The sequence below is a fragment of the Limulus polyphemus genome, unplaced genomic scaffold (genome assembly GCF_000517525.1).
Source record: "Limulus polyphemus unplaced genomic scaffold, Limulus_polyphemus-2.1.2 Scaffold675, whole genome shotgun sequence".
Classification (NCBI taxonomy): Eukaryota; Metazoa; Arthropoda; class Merostomata; order Xiphosura; family Limulidae; genus Limulus; species Limulus polyphemus.
In genome coordinates, this window is record NW_013666285.1 from 263,220 (window position 1) to 284,434 (window position 21,215).

The 21,215-nt window shown below is 34.5% G+C and overlaps 1 protein-coding gene across 3 annotated transcripts in view; it reads right to left on the reverse strand.

The window, feature by feature from the left end:
* LOC106459890 (ankyrin repeat domain-containing protein SOWAHC-like) overlaps window positions 1-21,215 on the reverse strand; it is a 74,585-nt gene that overhangs the window by 36,843 nt on the left and 16,527 nt on the right. For 2 of the 3 annotated variants that reach the window (XM_022386465.1, XM_013919561.2), the window contains exons 2-4: window positions 16,842-16,931; window positions 9,855-9,860; window positions 8,756-8,828 (exon numbers count right to left, since the gene is read on the reverse strand). In XM_022386465.1, coding sequence (XP_022242173.1) covers window positions 8,756-8,801 — 46 coding nt within the window. In that variant the 5' untranslated portion in view covers window positions 8,802-8,828; window positions 9,855-9,860; window positions 16,842-16,931. Of the gene's footprint in view, window positions 1-8,755; window positions 8,829-9,854; window positions 9,861-14,160; window positions 15,323-16,841; window positions 16,932-21,215 lie in introns of all 3 variants that reach the window. The other variant, XM_022386464.1, reaches the window with a different exon arrangement.

Here is a 21,215-nt window from a genome sequence, read left to right on the forward strand (position 1 = left end):
AAAGAAACACGGGGGTGCTTAACTTTTTTCCAGGTGTATATATTTATACTTGTTTTGTAACATGACTAGCAATAGAAATACAAATAATACAAAAAAAAAGAAAGAAAGCAACACACACCCTGTACCAGCTGTGTAACTTGTGCTACAGGCAAGTCTGACTTTAAAGAAGCTACCACCATTGTCATGGCACTGAAGACCCTGTGGACACAACTATTTTGATGTTTCAGTCCTCTGACTATAGGAAAAGCTATTGGCAGCCTCTGAGAAAGCCTGTACAGTAAAAGTTTCCATCAGTTGGAGAACCTTTTCAATTGTCATCTCTTTGGGTATGGATAAGCTTGGTTTTACTGTCATAGCTGCTTGAATCCTGGGTCACTCCATAGACAAGATATAACCCTTCATGTGAAGGTAGGGGCAATCAAACAACAGAATGAATATGCAAACATTCTGACAAATCCAGTCTAAGAGAAGACAGTCTAAAGTTTTAAGGCTTTGATCATACATAACAAAAAGTCAGAAATGACATATATGTGGTTACACGGATACCGATTGGTCAGAAATTCAACTAGGAGTGAAGGTTTTAATGTCATGACAACCTGCTCACAACCACTAATTATTACCTTGGTAACAGGCTTATGTGTACTTATATGTATATAGTCTGCAGCCAATGTTTTCCTGCATCTGTGGATGTTCCAGTCCACCCAGGGTCTTGCACTTGATCAACACTCAGCTATGCTGTCCTCTGTTGCCATTAGTATGAAAACCACTAACATAGCTACCCTGTAACCCATCCACATTCCCTTCACAATTATATAGTTATTATATAAACAAAATTTGAATACAGTAAGAAAAAATTTGTGGTGAAACTGCAACTACTGGTTCCTACACAACTAATTGAAACAGACTAGCCACATGCACTAGCCTCTATCTTCTGACAAGACAAAGGCAACTTAAAGCTGGCATTATGCAGGCGTTATATCCTTCTTCCAGCCATACACTCACAGTTTGCATTTTCATGCATTTTAACATTACCTTGCACTGAAAAAAAGTTAAGACAGCATTCAGTAAAACTGGGTGCTCATAAAATATTTCAACTACTGCTTGTGATTCTTAGTCTTAAAATTCAGACCAAACACTTTACTCTCATTCATACGTTGCTTGATAGTTGTGTTCTTAATGTGATTTATCGATTAGTGTTGTGTGACTCACAAATGATTTATGTAACATCCATATACACATGCAACACCACACAGATATGCATATATTCTACCTATACTGCTATAGACATATATTTCAATCTTACATATGGTCACACATTTTAGTAGCTCCAGGTCACATTTACAGACCAACATAAGATAAACAGAATATTCCACAGTAAAATACATTTACTTTTCTAAACCGACAAACATCAGTAACTAAACTATCACAATATTGTATTGCCATTCGTGAGTTGACCCACTAGCTACAATTGACATCACAGCTTTATTCTGCTTTAGATACTGAAGATGGAATCTGATAGAATTACGAAACGTTTATCCACGTCCCCTTTTTTGTCAATAAACAATGTTGTATATCATAAATGTTGTAATTTTGTTTATTATCAAACAAAGTTGTACTCTTAAAATGTTGTGAACCAACATGAATTTTTTCCATTCTTGAGCAACTTCACCCCAAATATCCCACATGAATGGTGAATTTTTCTACCATTTAGATAGTGTTGGTAGAATTTGATGAAGACCACAACTGCAAGGAGTTTTTTCTTCATCATAAAGTATCTACATTTGGGAGCCATCAGTATACCAACACCACATGTGATTACATATTCCACTCCTTTCTCCAACTCCACTGTCACCAGTATTCAACAAGAATGTAAAGTTTTGTCATGGATATGCAAACAATGGAATTTCAATTAAAGAAAGCTTTAGCATCTAGAATGCTTGGTCATATTCTTCAGTCCATGTAAAATGTGCATCAGCTTTAATGAGAGTCGATAGCAGTGTAGCAATCTTGGAAAAGTTGGCCACAAAACATTGATAATATGATGCAAAACCAAGGAAAGATTAAACTTCTTGTCTGGTTAGGATTTGAGGACAATCTCAAACTACTGCAATATTGGCAGGTAGAGTAAGAAACTCTATCTCAACCCACAATGTGACTGAAGAATTTCCCCTACAGATCACAATTCTGTTGCATCAGTTTAAAGCCCGACTATCTTATTTGATCAGGTTCTCAGCAGCAGTCTCAGATATGTGACCAGACACCAAGAATTCATTCACATAAACCAGGCATCTTTACCATTGCAATCCCTTCAGTGTAAGTTCCATTAGACTCTCAAAAGTGGCAACCAAATTATACAAACTAAATGGCATGATGAGAAACTTGTATTAACCATCTCAAGTGTTGAAAGCAGTCTTAGGTCTGTTTTCATCATCCAGTTTGACTTGCTAGTATCTGGATGGCATATCTAAAGTGCTGAACCACTGGGCATCTTCAAAAACATCCTCACATTTATCTGTCTGCAGGAAGGCATCATTGCAGGTCACTGTGTTCACCCATCTAAATTCAACACAGTACCTTGGTGCACCCTCCTTCCTAATAATCATTAATGGAAATGACTACACACCTTGTGAAGACTGTATGATACTGCTCTTCAACATTTACCATACCACAGCTCTGGCTACGCCCCTAGTACTCCAGAGAAACACCCACAACAATTATAGTTGTTGATTGTTGACTTTCAGCAAAACTATTTGAGGGCTACCTGCACTAGTCATCTCTAATTTTTGAAGTAATAGACTAAAGTGAAGACACCTACACATCAACTCAGACTACTCTAATCAAGTGATGGAATATAACTATTGCTCTTATAACAGACACAATCCTAAAGTGTGGAGCATGATTTTGTTTTTGGTGTTCACTGGGCACAAATTACAGATACATGCAGCATGCTGACTACATGATTGGTTCAACAGTGGTTATTTAAATAGAAATGTGTCATCTGCATCTATAATATGGCAAGTTATGGTTTTTCAACCCAAATTGGCCATCTGTCCCCAAAAATACATTTGCATATTCAACCAAAAAAATCACTGAGCTTCTGTTGCTGTGTTAAATTCAAGTTGCTTGCACCATCACCAACTAGCAACTTCAGATGCATTGGAAACTGCTTACTTGTTAACTTGGTTACCTCCACTTCACTTATTGTGCCAACATCCATTCCAACAAGAAGCTAAATAGCTAAATGCCCATAATTCAAGAACAACACAGGGAATACATTCTCTCTCAGACAGATAACAATTTGAGCTAATGCTGCCTCCTATCTGGATAAGAAACTACATTTCATGTGTTGGCTCTATCACCAAATTACACAGCACTAATGCACCAGACCTTATCCATAATAAATGATAGAATACCACTTGTGCATATAGAGGTACTATGACTCCCTCTGCAACATACACTCAATCAGTCCACTACTGCTAGGCCTAATCTGGCTAGCATCAGATAACATTCCAAAACCAAGTCCACCTGCTAGACAGGCAAAACTGATTGATAATTTCCATAGTATGTCCATCCCTGAGATACCAATACCAGAACTAATATCTGCAATAACTAATTTCATTCTATGTTTGAAATCATCTAGATATGGGTGGGGATGTGCCTATCCAGACACATCGAGATCATTATATTTTGCCAGAAAGACTCCGTATTAATTTACTGGAGTGGAGGCTTCACTAAGAGTGCCTAATACACAGCAATATAAACCATAATCCTGGCAGCTCCTGTATCAACAAAAAACTCTCTCTCACGCCTGTACCTTCACTGGCACATACCAAGTGCCACTCAGCACTGAGAAAGCTGGACTGACCACCAAACCTTTTTGCTCCAACTGTCCACTGTACTCCTCCAAATCAGTGGCCATACTCAACTTGGGGTCCATTAGTTTCTCACAGCTGAGATAACAACAGCTATAGCTTGCTGATGATCCTCCTGCACCTGCTGTGCAGTTTAGCAAAACTAGTAGGTTTGCCTATCTTGCTGTGAAATGAGATACAAGCAGTTCTTTTTAAAGTCACTCAGTTGCACACACCCAAAAAAATGTCTTTGGTCCTTCCTTTAAGAGCAACATACAGGAAGAAGCATCATCAACATTGGCTATGATACAAAATCCTGGCAGGGCCAGGAAAGCCTTGTTCACTCACTGGTATCTAGTGGTGCTGTGTCACAATGCTGGAATGAGTTGGCTGTTGGTTTGCCTTTAGCAATGCTAGAGTTTAGCATGATGTACTCACTGGAGCTTTTTCCTTTCTTGCAACTTATTTGAAGTTCCAACTCTGAACCTCGTTTCAACAGAAACTGCCTCCATCAAGGTGAGGTCTCTAAATGATGATTCATCATATCACTAGGTAGCTCCTCAATACAGATGGCTAATAGGATATCCTCACAATCTGCCAAAGTCACTATAGGGTATGCCTTCCCATGAAAATGGTGCAGTTTATCTATAAGCTCTTGGTGGGACTACTCTTTCGAGCTTAGAACTAGACCCAATAGATAGCTTTTAAGATAAAGCATTGAATACCTCATTCCTGAGTCCAGTCATTCCAAGCAGTAAGCTATCCCTTGTTGCCACTTGGCCAACACCAGACTGAGAAGTTCTAAACACCAAGGGTACAGTGTGGTGGACGTACTCAGTGAACTCTATTTTTGGACAAGCATTAGGTCCATGCTTGTGGGCAGCAGAACAACAAGTTACCAATGGCACTTCATCCATGGAATCTGCATGATTCCTGGTATCTTTATGATCCTTGGTCAACCTGGCAGTAACTATCCCATGGAGAGGCTTAGGACTGCCCCATGGATTACTTTCTTCACCAGATAATGCTTGCTGTCTTGCCTACAAGAATAACAGCTCAAGCTAGTTACTGTTGTCCACCAGTGTTACTTCCAGTTTTCTTGATTGGTATTTGGTAGCATTGTCTAATGCCAGGGTTGAGCTTCTCTTGTCAGCAAATGTCTGAAAGTTCTATAGACACCACTCCATTCAGTCTTGCACTTGCAAGATTGCACATCAATGCAACAACTTTCAGTCACATGTGTCTTCTGTGCACTGAGATTGATCCTCTGGAGGATAAATTGATCAACAGTTCCAGGTGCACCAGATTCCAATAATTCTATATCCCAAGCCTGTGGTAGTAATGGGAGCAAAGTCATGGCCCTTCGTGCATTGACAAATGTCCAGTGTAAAAGAGAAGACTTTGCTGAGATCTGTCTACACCCTCTGATAGCTATCTACCCTCAAGTACAACAAAGCTTTAAACTTAATAATGCAAGAGTTTAGACAAGCAGAGGGAAAAAGCAAATCCTGTGGTTATCACAATAAAATTTTCTCTTTCCTAATTACTCTGTGGTATTCCCAGGTACAGTGATGGAATAACATGTAGTTTGAGCAGAAAATGTCTTGTGGAAGTAAATTTGACATCTCAGATATCTGACTGAGTTGTGAAAAAGAAAGAGAGTGGACACAGTATAAAATATAGTGAAAAGAACCAGAATATGTCTATTTATGAAAGAATGATGCCTTTACTTGAGCTTCTAGAAATCATTGTGAAGATGCAAATATCTGTTCCAAATTGAGAAAACATAGCATTTTATAAACGAAACAATAATTATTGTTAGTCATTACCATCATAGAATATTGTAACCTCAAGGTATCACCTCACCTGCCAGTGGTACAGATTACTGTCTACCTTTACACAGTATGACTTTACAACAATGTTTTCCACAAGAAAGTGCACATGACACCATAGATGAATGACCCAGAACAATACATAACAATATTAATGTAACTGAAATTAAGTTCTTATATGAACGTACTTTAGCATATTTTAGAAGCAGATAGCCTTTGAGATTCAGCAAACAAATACATATTTTAGAAAATAAACAATCACAAAGTGGGTGTTATTCTAATCTTTTGGATACAATAAGGCTATAACCATGGATTAAAAACAATACCTCCAACTGTCTTAAGTACTATAAAACTAATCAAAACAATCCTATTCTTCCACAAAACTAACCAAAATAACATTAACTCTACCAATACAAACAATCCAGTTCTTCAACAAAACTAACCAAATTAACATAACTCTACCAACAGAAACAATGCTGTACTTCTAAAAAACCTAACCAAATAACATTAACTCTATACATCACAGAAAATTCTGTCCTTCATTTGAGAAGGAAAAAAGTCAATACATGTGTAACAGGAACCATAGATGTAATTTGAAAGTAATTTCATTCAATCTTCCATTCCTAAAATAAGTTAACAACCAACAAATGTATTTTGACAAGTGGATATACAAGAAACACTTTAACCTTTATTCCAGTAATGTTAGATCTATAGAAGAGTGTATCATAGTTGACTGAAGCAACAAAACAGTTCTAACCCACTAGGTTGGTAATTACAGTAGCCAACACTCTCACAAGTTTTATTACACTGTACAACAGACATACATAATACTGAAGTTTAAATGATATGTAATTATAGAATCATTTTTATACAATAAGAATAACATGGTTCTAGTAATGAAAATCATCCACTTTGTTTTCATTCTACTGTGAATTTAAGAGAAATCATAATTTAATAAGTTTCTGTTGAAAAAAAAAAGTTTTATGATGCCATTGATTCTTGATGTTTCTAGGATTACAAAGTACAGATAAGAGGAAACCAATAGTATACTCTGCATATTCTGAGTAACTGAAACCCAGAGTCACCACTAGTCTTCTAGAATTTCTAAAACAAACCCCCCAAAGATTGTGACCTTGTTAACTTATTACTCTAAACCAACGTTTGAGGTTCTCTAATGTATACACAGCTTGACTATATACTATCATACTACAAAAACACTTTGTTAACACCATGTTCTCACATCTTTAAAACAACTGGCTTTCAAAACCAGTTCCATCCTGTGCTCTCACTGCTCTTAACTTGCATATCACCTTTCAAAACAACATAGTTCCTTTCCTTCTGTTTTCATGAAAATAAAAAAACTGACATTTCCTTTCCAATACACTTAATCAGTGTATCTTTACATTCATGTGTCATGTCCACAGACAACACGGCTCCCTTTCTAACGTTATCATAAAAAATATGAAAATAAAGAGCCTTCTACAACTAACTCAAATGAATAGGTGGCATCATTAGTACATAAAAGTCAGAGATTTTTTATAATACGATTTTTTTTTTAAACTTAGCCAAATCAAAATTATCTTTAATAGTAACAAATATCACCCCTTTTGTTTTAAACAGTGCTTTCTACAAACAGCTTAGTTCTAACTTTGTCACTTTCTGCAGTAGTAGAAATTTCAGAATTGTCCTTTAAAATATGAATTTCTAAAATTAATTTAATCTAGAATTTGTTAATTTCAACATGGATGAATATTATGGCCCTTTTCCTAAACAGTACTTTCTGAAATGAGTTTATCAATTTAAGTAAGTCTCAATCTCTTTGTTTCATTGAATATGAAAGGGTGAAAATACCTCTATGAATTGCACAATATATCATTTTGCTGATTTTTTTTCCACATTTTAAATTTACCACAAAGTTTGTATTTTTAAATGCATCTAGCACATGTGTTTGACAGTGATTACAGAAGCACCACAAAAAAGAAAACTTAAAAAAAACTAAACAGCTAACAAAATGAAGCTTCATAAAACACACACATGCACACAAAATTTAACTTGACATTGTTTTTATGGAACAAAGTGACTTCAAATCTCAATATCTGTGCACAATTTTTAATCAATCAAAGATTATATATACACACACACACACACACACACACAAGAATCTAAGATCTTACAGCAAGAGGGGATACAATCACAAGTTAGGTGACAGTAGCAGTGACATAATAGTTAGATGTCTTTAGGTAAAGATACATGAATGTTTTCAACATTAAACTTTACTAATATCAACCAGCCTTCATTTACAGCTCAGCACATAATAGGAAATGCACTAGATGTAAATAATTCTTATCAATAAACTGTACTTCTTAAGCCTGCATCTTCTGATTAAAGTTTCTTATTACATTACCTTTTGGTTGAATTTTTTTTAATGTTCCCATCCCATTATTCCTATTTTTTGCTGTTAATCATAACTATTCATACTAAAATTACAGAAGCTTTTAAGATGCCGGGACAACTTTAATAAAAAACATGTACATTAAAACTGTTACACTTAATAACATATATGCTTGCTATTCCAGTAAATTTATGTCATATTTTGAGTTACAGTAAAGAAATCATATGTCAATAACTCTAAGGTTTTTACAAAACTTGAAACCATAGTTTCCATATGATACAGAAAACTCTATTTTATAGTTTGATAAAACATGGATTTATTATTAACTAAACCAACAAATGGAAGGTCAACCACACAACTCAACTGATGCTAATCCTCAAATATGGGAATGGAAATAATGAACTATAACTCAAGTGCTTTCAAGAGGTTCACCTTTCAAAAGCACTTGGATAATAGGGTATTGTATCTTTGTATTAAATTGATTTCTTGAACCTACATGTTTTTTTTTAACATCAGGAATGGACAGAATAATGGTCAGATTTGAGCAACAGCAAAAAGCCATATTAATGACCTATAATGAACATACATAGTTAAGACAGACAAACAATGAAAGGATAAACAATAAAAGCATCAACATATGTCTATACATGAATATGAAGTTGGCAGTGTAATTAACTTACCATATGTGCTGGTCAGTAACTCCATGATTCCCTCATGCCCAGCCATTGCTGCAATGTGAAGTGCTGTATAACCCTGGAATGGAAAACACATTTTCTATGTTACATGCATGTATTATCACATGATGTGGAACTTTAAGCATCAAGTACAAACATGCTTATGTACTCTTGTAATAACACATTAAGATATATGTCATTTATCAACATTATGGTCTCTAGATAAATAATCACATAACAATGTCCTTAATTTCCAGTGGAAAATTGAGTTACAACAAAATCCCTGCAGACTGGATGCTATATGTGCAATCACAGCATTGCTACACAGCTCACAACAAAAAAAGTCTAAAGAAAATACAACACCAGTATGGTTTGGCAAAAATGGTGGTGCAAGTGTAAACTGGAGCACATCTTCACAATGATGGCTGCAACTGTACCACAGTAATAACAACTACTGAAACATGTTCATAATAGTAATAAAGACAACAATAGCTATATGACTTTACAATAATAACTATTTAAACATACTGATTTATTCATAACAATAATAACAACAATGATGGCTACAGCTATAAGATTTTACCACAATAATAATAACTATTTAAATATACTTATAACAATAACAACAATGACAGCTGCAGCTGTACAACTTTACTGCAGTATTAACAACTACTTAAACATATTCACAACTAGCTGGAGTACCCATCTCCTGGACAGAAGTTATGTAAATTCATGATTAATGAAAGGTTATCTTCAGACAAAAAAAATTGCTTCCCTTATATATAATTGTAAAAATTGCCAAAACGCCAATAAGAACTGCAAAATTCAAAACAGAAAACTTGTATCTATCTCCCTAATGAGCCTCCATACCAAATTTGGTGAAGATCCATCTACAGGGGGCGAAGTAGTGGCAAAAAAAAGCAAAAACACCCATGAAAACTGTAAAACAGAAAACTGAAAATTTGTATGTACCCCCCACTTTGGACCGAATGAGCCTCCATACCAAATTTGGTGAAGATCCATCTACAGGGGGCGAAGTAGTGGCAAAAAAAAGCAAAAACACCCATGAAAACTGTAAAACAGAAAACTGAAAATTTGTATGTACCCCCCACTTGGACCTAATGAGCCTCTGTACCAATTTTGGTGAAGATCCATCTACACCCTGTGAAGTAGTTACATGGACATACAACAGACAGTACTATTATATTTTTATAGGTAATCACATGAACAATGATATTTGCTGCTATTCAACTTTACCACAATAATAACAACTATTAATGTGTATTAATAATAATAATAACAACAATACTGATTACAGCTATATGTCTTTATCAGAATAATAAAAACTCTTTCATTTTGGATTTAATTTTGTGATGAGAAAGTTATCCTACATGTTAGAAAGTCAGTTGTTATATTAAGTTAACCAAGAATGTAGACACTGATACTCAGACTTGAGTCAATATCATCACCATCAGTCACACCAGTTTCATGATTTGCATCAAAGTGGACCTATTATTTCCAAAAATGTTTTCCCTGACTTTCCAGGCAAACTTCCCCTGTACGTGCACATGTTCATGATATTTAAATTTTTCTCAAAATTCTATCTAATTAATGTCACTTTAACTTGTAATATGGTTATAAAGGGTAAAAAAATATTCAGAACTAACTTACATCAGGCTGTGCGTGGTACTAGATAAAAAAAAAGGTCTTCAAATAAAGATACTGCAAATTGATAGTAATCTATGAATAATTTCAATTTTATTCATAAAAAAAATATTTAATCCAAACTATCATCAAATATAATGAATTACAAGGCAATTTTCTCATCTGATATTTTGCTGAGCACAAGCCTTAGGTGTTTTATATGATGCCATATTTTTTCACTAATAAAATTAATCATTTTCTTTGGAAAGATTTTTCCAAAACGTTTTAAACCATGAATTATAAATAATTACACATCTATTCTGATTGTAACTCATACCAACTATTAGATCATTAGCATACGAATGTAATTAAAGGGTTAGGTTACTAACTATAAACTTGCACATGTTTTTTGTCAGTCTGTGAAAAAAATATTATTTATAATGTTCCTTGTTTTTTGATGGTATCATCGAAAACAGAGGTATTTTACAGAACCACTGCCTGATTCTGATAACTCAAAAATTAAGCTAGGGGTTACTCTTTAGACCTCTTTAAAATGATTAAAATCATCTTCCACTATGGGGATGTGCCCCCTGAAACCTCCTCCACTTCCACCATCAGTGCTCTGCTCTTGATGGGGACCTCAGGCAGTCCCCCTTTTAGACTCTAGTTATAGATTTGAACTAAGAGATTATGTCAAAGATATGGGGGGGGGGGAGATGGGGTTTGGGATAATTTTGAAGCACTTCTGACCTTTCCAGGTTCGTGGTCACTCTGTGCATGATTGAACTGAATTCAGAGCTATCTGTTGGGTCTGCTCTCTGTACTCAATACTCACTTAGTTAATAAACCAATTAATATCACGTGCTAACACTCTTCATGACCTTTCGTTTTACAACGTATGACGTAAGAAAATATTTATATGTGTCGCTGTACTGTTTCAAAACAGTTAAATATCATAAAACTACTCTTACTAAATTTAAAGATTCTTATAAACTTAGTATGTGTGTGAGCGTGTGTATTAATTGGTGTGTTTACATGTGTATTTGTCTACATAACTAAGAGCAGAGTAGTGTTTATATGACATTTTGGCAAGACGTCTATAGTGTACAAGAATTGGTGACGTCAACCGGTCATCGAGAGCCTATTCCCTAGTTCTTAAAAAAGCACGTTGGGGCAACAGACGTGACATGTAATGGGTTAGAATCTGTTGCAGGCAACATTCTAATCAAGCCAATCTTTCCACACACAGTGTTTGTATCTCACCCAGCTGTCACGTTCCTAGAAGTGCATACAAACTGGGCCACAAGAGCACAAAGAGGTTTTACGCTACGAGAATGATTACTATCGGCGCTAGGGCTAATCCCCTGTGACGGCAGTGAGCCGGCGTGCCGTCCGTTCCCAGCTGACGGCTCGACTTGACAGATACTGCATGCCAAATGAAACTCGTAGCAAGCAGCGATCTAAGAGGCTGTCAAAAATCTTATGAAACACCCCGATGCCTTCAAATTGATTACTGCTAACTTGAAACGGCTAACATCAAAATGAAAACGTGCGAGAAAAAAGATAAAGAATTATTTAAGTCAGAATGACAAAATAAAAAAGTGTCAAATCAGAGAGAACTTGAAACGGCTAACATCAATATGAAAACGTGCGAGAAAAAAGATAAAGAATTATTTATGTCGGGATGACAAAATAAAAAAGTGTAAAATCAGAGAGAACCCTCCCACCCCTTTTTTTCAAAGGTAAAGCGTACCATTTGTACGATTTAATATTGGTCAATATAATCGACGCTATTTTCTGACACTCAGCAACTAACAGAAGGTAAACTTAGCAACGTCATTTAATCATAAAAATACATACACGCGTTAAAAATCACAATCAAGACAATGAGAAATACATTATATATAAGTCAGTTGTATAGAAACATAACTTATAACTGAACATTTTGTTAGCCTTACAGTTGTACCCAAAACATTATTTTTATGGGTGCATAATATGAATTCAAGGAAGACTGCTTTGTTTTCGCATAAAGTTACACTATGGGCTACTTGTGTTCTGCCCACAACGTTGCAAAAGTCCGTCATCTTACCGCTGACTCAGCAGGGGGCAAAGAAAAAGTTCAAGTTGTTGCTGAACTAATCAGTTTCACCTTCAACTGTTTAACGAACAACAACAACTACTGAACAAATGTCGTCACCACAAGTCTGTAAACGATACCAGATATTGGTGAGTGATCACGTTAAAGCAAGTAAGCATGGTGAAATTCTACAATGTACGAGATTCGTAAACTACATAGCCATCTACGAGGGCTATCTGCGCTAGCCGTCCCTAATTTAGCAGTGTAAGACTAGAGGGAAGGCAGCTAGTCATCATCACCCACCGCCAACTCTTGGGCTACTCTTTTTCCAACGAATAGTGGGATTGATCGTCACATTATAGCGCTCCCACGGCTGAAAGAGCGAGCATGTTTGGTGTGACGGGGATTCGAATCCGCAACCCTCAGATTGCGAGTGGAGTGCCCTAACCACCTGGCCAAATCGTTCATGGACGACGATGTTCGGACATCACCAAATTTTACCTTCAGATGTTGATTTTTCTACTTATTACTTTGAATAACAGTAAACATCACGTATATTACATACTGTAACCCTAGAGTAAAAATAACTTGAAAGTTTAAAAATATCTAAAACCTTGTCATACACCTAATAAGTTTGTGTTAAGTAAGAAAATAATATATATATATATACTCAAAATGATAGTCTCTCTAACAGTGTATGAGAAATGCTATGAAATAGAATTTTCAACCCGAACAGCATTTTTTTTTCTGCGCACATAGGCTTAAACGGACAGGTCAGAGAACTTTAGGTCTAGCGTTCAGGCATAGTTTATTTGTTTGCTTATGGTAAAGTTACTAATGTTATCTGCTGTCGTTCCTAATTTTGAACTGCCGACAAAAGGGGAAAACAACTAACCGGCAGTACCCCCCCCCCCGCAAACTCTCGACCTACTATTTACCTACGAAAAGTGGGATTGACCGTCACACTATAACGCTCCCACAGCTAAAAGAACGAGCATGTTCGGATCTGCAGATTGGGAGCCCTTACCACCAGATTATGTCAGGCCACAGTGATAGTTGTCCTAAATTCTGAATTACTGATCAGAGAGAAGGCAGCTAGCCAGAAGCACCCGCCGCTACAAATGCTTTGTTTGGTTCTTCGAACCTAATAACGGAATTGGCTTTCACTTTTATACCACACTCACAAATAAAAGTACGGAGCATGTTTAGCGGCATCATAACTTGAACCCCTGATCCTACAACCCGCAGACCGTCATGTTAACTACTAAATCACGCACGGCCCATTCTATTTTGTATTAAAGAAAATGAAAAAAACGAGTCTGTTGCGAAAACAATAATACATATCACATGTGACTCAGTAAATATTATGGTTTAAAGCACTGGGGGTGACAAATAGTGTTAATAACTTGTAACCGTAAAACGATCTCTGGCTTAATATCATGTTTAGTTCGAATACAGTTTAAGTTGGGTATACAGTGTTTTAATCAAAAATGGTCACCAGTGGGTTAGTGGTGGTTTTATAGACTTAAACGCTAAAGCCCGGAGTTCGATTCCTCGCGATGGACACAGTGCAAACAGCCCATTATGTAGCTTTACACTGGAAACAAAAAACATACAGCAACAACTTTATCGTAAGCTATAGAATAAATCACTAAAATATTCGCTTTATAAAGATTGGAACTGTACTTACCCCCTGGGTTAGAAAAGGAATTCCGGTCACGGCGAAATAAATACAAGATGTTCAGGAATAAAGCATAGAGAAGAAAGTAAAAACAACTTTATAAATCTAAACTCTCTGCCGGGATAGTTCACTACAATTACACATGAATATTTTCAAATGATTTTTGGTTCTATTTCACCGCTTTAAATCTTTCAAGTAATTAAAAAGTTTCAGAAAAAAATAGCACTTTGACGTGCCAGTTGCTATCCTGACTTAGTTCCAACAGTTCATTAATGTTATATTATAAGTCAAGCAAAACTGTTTAATTAATTTAGAATATTTTAGTACTATTTTTATATAATATACTTGAGAATTGTCGTTTAATTCTGTGATAGTTGTAAATATTTTAGGCCTAAGATATATTTCCGGATGGTTTAAGCATAAATGCTCACTGAAACTTGCATTACGACCATAATATTGTGTGAAATATTTTTTTAGAGGGGTATGGGAAGGGTTCTCACTTTAGCAATTAAAACAATACTTGGTCGTAGAAGTATATAAAAACGAAAGGAACGGATAAAGCTTTCGTTTAATATCTTTAATATATAATGATTAATCTAAGCGTTCGTTATCTCCATGAAACTTACGTATTTGTTAGGTGATTTTTAATCTACAATTTTTGGGTTTTAATTTCACTGCACAATAAATGTATACTAAACTCTCCAAATAGCACTTGTTGTTAGCAGTAACCACGTTTATACTGGTACAATCTCGCCATCTTACGACAAAAACAACCATTTTGCAACACACGAGAGTAGACTGCAGTATCTCCTCGCCTTGTATGATTTTGACTTTTAAAGGTCAAAATAAGGTCGACTTCAACCAGCGTAAGCTTAAACATCTATTTAAATTTTGCCTATAATTACGATAAGGTATTGCAACATTGCATTTTAACACACATACACCAAGCTTTTAATCGGATTGTTCTTTGGTGTTAACTAACACTAACAATTCAGAATATGGCTCACTTTTATAACATTTTGTTTTGATTCTGTCAAACAATGACTAAACGCACACACCCTGTAAAGAACTATTTTTCATGGTAGTATTAACATTCACGTTGTTCGAACGAAAAAAGCTAAAGTTATGTCAATTCTGTACTTACATAAAACAGTGAAACTATACTTACACTCTGAGCCGCGAAAACAAGACAAAAATCCCACGTTGAGTAGCAACAAACACCAATCGTAAAAACAGAAAGAAAAACGTACAATGAGTGTGACATTAAAAAAGGGTGAAATGTCAGAAAATAACACCAAAAAAAATTATCATTCCCTTCAAGTGGCTTCTACTTGTCTTACGAAGACAAAACTGTGTTCTAATTATACTAATTTCCCGTTTCCTAAGGTTAACTGTATATTTAAAGATCGTGCTTTAAAACTCTTCTATACTAAGCACATTATCAGTATGGTAAAAACTAGAGTTACATTTGGCTGTTACAGTATTACCATGCTAATCGGCAAACTTCATGATCTGATCACTATGGTAAATACATGTAGTATTAATGCTAATATGAGGCATTCACTCCTATTTGCCGTTTAATCAAGCTAACAGTAAATTAACATGATAATAGCTTGTTTGGTATGTAATATTGAAGCAGTAATACTGCTCATTCTGTAGGTACACATGTAGTAACTATTTAAAATTTCCAACAAAAACATAGCATTAAAGTGATGATACTTACCATTAGCTTAGCCAAAACTGTATTCATTCAAAAATTACCACATTCGACAACTAATCTTTTATTTCAAATGAAATGATTTCATAAAAAAAATACTTTTTCAATATTATTAAAGAAAGTTTAAGAAAATATGACTTTTAACATTTTAATTAGAAGAGCCATAATGATATTGCTTACTTAGGGAATGTTAGATATTTAATATTAATATCATACTACATGAACCACTGCCTTCTCAATACATATATATCACTTGCTCTAAAGATTCTTACCTCTTTGATACTAATATCATACTACATGAACCACTCACTGCCTTCCCAATACATATATATCACTTGCTCTAAAGATTCTTACCTCTTTGATACTAATATTACACTACAAGAACCACTGCCTTATGACTTCCTATAAAGATTGTTACTTCTTTAATACTAATATTACACTACAAGAACCACTGCCTTATCACTTTCTATAAAGATTGTTACTTCTTTAATACTAATATTACACTATAAGAACCACTGCCTTTTCAGTACACACACAACTTGCTTTACACCATTTACTCATCACAAGTAGGCCTAACATTGCATATACAAAGACTAAATACAGTTGAGAAATATGTTATTCTTTAAAAACCATTTCTTCCTCCCCAATAACAAGAGCTCTACTAAACTGCTTAAATTATCAAACAGAAATTTAATACAGCATAGAGAAACCTTGTAAGAGCGATGTATCTATAATACTTAACAAAATCTACTAATACCATCATTAAAAATGTTTTTAATAATTAATGGATTAACAATTATTAAACAAAACCAATAAGTACATGAATAATACACAGCTTTCAACAATGGGCACAAGAATTAAATCTTACTTTGTGTTTCATAATTTTCTTATTTTTTTCTATACTTAGTCTTCCTAGTTTGTATAGTACAGGTCATATTATTTGGTGCTCGAGTTAACAGTAATACGAACTTACCGTTCGAATATTGGTGTCAACTTGATGGGCTCCTGCAATCAACTTAATAATATCAGCATTACCATGCTTAGCAGCCCAGTGAAGAGCAGTCTGTGATAAAAAATGTTGTAAATATTAATTCTACCTTAGTAGCTACTTGTGAGTAAATAATTAGAAGGTGATATGAATATATCAAAGTGAAAAAGACTTCTATGTGGTAAAATTAATACATATTTTATTAAACTCTCAGGCTAACAAGAAGAAATGTTGCCAAAACATGCAAACTTTCATACAGCAGATATTTCTGAAGTGATAGGATAAAAGTAAAATACATATTTTGAAATTCAGTTTGGAAAACTTACAACACAATAGAGCAACACCTTGACAATGATAAAGATTTGTTTTTAGAAGGCTGCTGTTTGAAACAAACTACTGTGAGTTTCAGTTAACTCAGTGGGAAATCCACAAAACAAAACTTGATTTAACATATTTGCTTAGTCGTCTTTTGGGTTACCCTATACAATATCCTGAATGGAGTACTTCACAGCCTACCTTAAATCCCTTTATGTTATTTCACTATAGTATTACTGAAACGGGCTTTACATGAGAATATTCTACTGTAATACTATTACATAATAGCACTTAGTCAGTAAGCGTGGCATGCTAGTGCTAGGCTGTTAGTCAATAGCAACTGATGACAAAGTTATAAAAAGAAGTCACATGTTGATAACAGCATTTCTATATAATAAACAGATTTTGCTAAATAACAGTGCCTGTAAAGGTGCTTTATTATTCATCTATGACTGGTTGTCATATGACTTGTCTGAGAGTGTCAATATCGCAGTGCTCGTCTAAGATTGGATGTTAGAGTGCTTGTCTCAGAATGACTGTCACAGTGTTAACCTAAGACTGGTTGTCAAAGTGTTTGCCTTATAATGGGTGTCAGTGCTCATCTAAAACAAGTTAGCAAAGTGTTTGTCTCAGAATGGTTTTCAAAGTGCCCGTTTTACAATGGATGCCAGAGTGCTTCTTATCTGAGACTAATTGTCAAGGTACAGCTGAAATTATTATTAATGCAAGGGTACCCAATTGATGAAACAATGCATTATAATCTGTATAAATGATAATGTAAAAAAACAAATATATATTTAACTATAATAATTAGAGGATTAATCTTTAGTTTTGTCTAAGTAGGTAGCTTGTTCTGATTGGAAATTAATATGAATGGTTGTTACAGTGCTCATTTAAGACTGTCAAAACCAGTATTGAACCAATGGTCACAGGGTTTATTTAAAAATAATTTCCATTTTAAGTAGAAAAAAACAGGAACCTTATTGTTTCACCACTCTAACAAAACCTTTTATTATGCGATGTTTATGCACAAGTTTATATAAGGTAAAATTCTTCCAGTGATAGATGTAGTCCACTAATGCCCTTTTGATGACATTCAATCTTTACATAATACTGAAACCTTAGTTTTTTGTTGTATTGCACTTGAAAATGCTAACCAATCAGATCAGGATCTAGTGATTCCAGTTTGAACTTCAAAGTACCAATTGATTAGATCAGAATATAGTGATTCCAGTTTGAAGTTCAAAGTGCCAATTGATTAGATCAGGATATAATGATTTCAGTTTGAAGTTCAAAGTGTCAGTTGATTAGATCAGAATATAGTGATTCCAGTTTGAACTTCAAAGTACCAATTGATTAGATCAGAATATAGTTATTCCAGTTTGAACATCAAAGTGCAAATTGATTAGATCAGGATATAGTGATTCCAGTTTGAACTTCAAAGTGCTAATTGATTAGATCAGAATATAGTGATTCCAGTTTGAAGTTCAAAGTGCCAATTGATTAGATCAGGATATAGTGATTTCAGTTTGAAGTTCAAAGTGTCAGTTGATTAGATCAGAATATAGTGATTCCAGTTTGAACTTCAAAGTGCTAATTGATTAGATCAGGATATAGTGATTCCAGTTTGAACTTCAAAGTGCTAATTGATTAGATCAGAATATAGTGATTCCAGTTTGAAGTTCAAAGTGTCAATTGATTAGATCAGGATATAGTGATTTCAGTTTGAATTTCAAAGTGTCAGTTGATTAGATCAGAATATAGTAATTCCAGTTTGAACTTCAAAGTGCGAATTGATTAGATCAGGATATAGTGATTCCAGTTTGAACTTCAAAATGCTAATTGATTAGATCAGAATATAGTAATTCCAGTTTGAACTTCAAAGTGCTAATTGATTAGATCAGAATATAGTGATTCCAGTTTGAACTTCAAAGTGCTAATTGATTAGATCAGGATATAGTGATTCCAGTTTGAACTTCAAAGTGCTAATTGATTAGATCAGGATATATAGTGATTCCAGTTTGGTTCAGATTTAATAAGTAGATTTTTAAGTAAAGTTACATTCATAAGAACATTATTAAATATAAACTTCACTTTTTTCTCAGAATAATCAAACCACCTTTACGATATTAATCAATGAACTTCGAATATTAGAAAAAGAAGAAGAAAAGTATTCCCACATAAACAAAAACATTTTCACAAGTTTGAGGTAATGACAAATTACTGGAATGGAAGGTCTATGGTTGTTTTTAGTTTTTTAGGTGCTTTAAGCACAACCGAGTGACCTAAAAGTCATACATAAATAATTCTTTACTATCTGTTTGATTCAGTATTCCTCTTAATTTTAAGCAGTTTCATGGTATCAAAGGTCAAGCCAGTCACCATACAACTCTTACATGTTTGTCACCATTTATTTACTTTTTGTTTTTCTTCTGCCAAATCAATATGTAACACCAAGTTTCGATGTCCGTGGTGGGCACAGAACAAATAGCCCACTGTGTATCGTTGTTCTTAACTACAAACAAAAAATGTAAACTAAATATAATATTGGCATCACACATGGTTTGGTTGATAAACATCTTAAGTTTACAAACTTTTCTGTTCTTAGCAAGATCTAATTTTTCTATAGCATACACAAATATGTGCTTTTTAGTGCAGTATGAAAATACAATGATAATACTATATCTTAGCAAACTTTTATTATTATACTAAAATATTTATTTTTCTGTTTAAATACAAAGCTGCCAATAGGCTATCTTCACTGTGTCCACCACAGGAATCAAACCACAAATTCTAGCATTATAAGCCCTTACATTTACAGATGAATTGGTAAAGATTAGAAGCATTATGTTTAAGTTTTTTATTTGTTAATAGAACATAAAGAGTCTTAGAGATACCATATGATTTCACGACTGTAAAAGAACATGTTCCACTACATTTACACTTAACTGCGCAATGCACAGTATCTAAAGCGGAATGAGTCTTGACAAGTTCTGTTATATAGGCCTATTCAAATATTATATAAAACCTTTCAAGCAGGACGGTACTTTACGCTAACAATCATATTTTACAGTGATAAAACTACATTTCTTAAGCCTAGTTATACCTCATTAAACATTCTTCAAGCAGTCAATAGAAGTGCATTAATTTCACCAAGTCTTATGTCAAAATTACTAAACCGTTATTAGATTACAGCCTGAAAATGTAGTTGAAATAAAAACATTATTTCACGTGTAGTGGTGGCTGAAGATTTTTTAATAATGTACACGTGCTGCAAACTCTAAAGCAGAAAATAAAAATCCGGGTAAAAACTGGAAGGCCCAATGCACCGATAACTGAAATTTTGGGGGTCTCCCATAAATCCGTCATCATAATTATTTCTTTTATATCCCAACTTCAGCCGTTACGTACTTTACTTATTTCATCAATAATTGTACAGTATTGTTCTTGCGACATGAAAATTACGCGAACATCAACAAAGAACACAGGACATACATATGATAGTGTTGTGTCAGAGTATTTACACACTGCTGTAAAAACGTCACCTGCTAAGCAATTCTCACAGCAATTAGTTTATTCCTCATATAATCGACGTGCTTCTGCATCAGTCATACACACTGACAAAACCTCTTCAACCTTTGACATCTCAGCTTTCCCTTTTCTTATCTCAGTTGTATTTTAAAACCTACAGCAGCTGTCTTTGCCCGTCTTGAAGATAGTTAGCTCGAAAAGGTCGAGTGGTTTGGTTGCTCTTCCTTAACTCGTGTATCATCATAGGTCAGTGTCAAGTGCTTTCAAATATTAGTATGTTTACAGTATCATTAATCAAACTTACAATTACCAGCTTTCACGTTGTTTAGCACTTAAAAGTTGCTCTAAGTATAGCTTAATATTTGTTGTCGTGGTCCAGCCAGCCTACTAAACTATTAGGTCGTCAAGAAATTAATGTCGCTTTTTTTTAGATGGAAAAACCAGAACAACTTATATATCAAAACAAAACATTTATTACATGAAATAGTCTTCATTCTTATCGATGATGCTTTT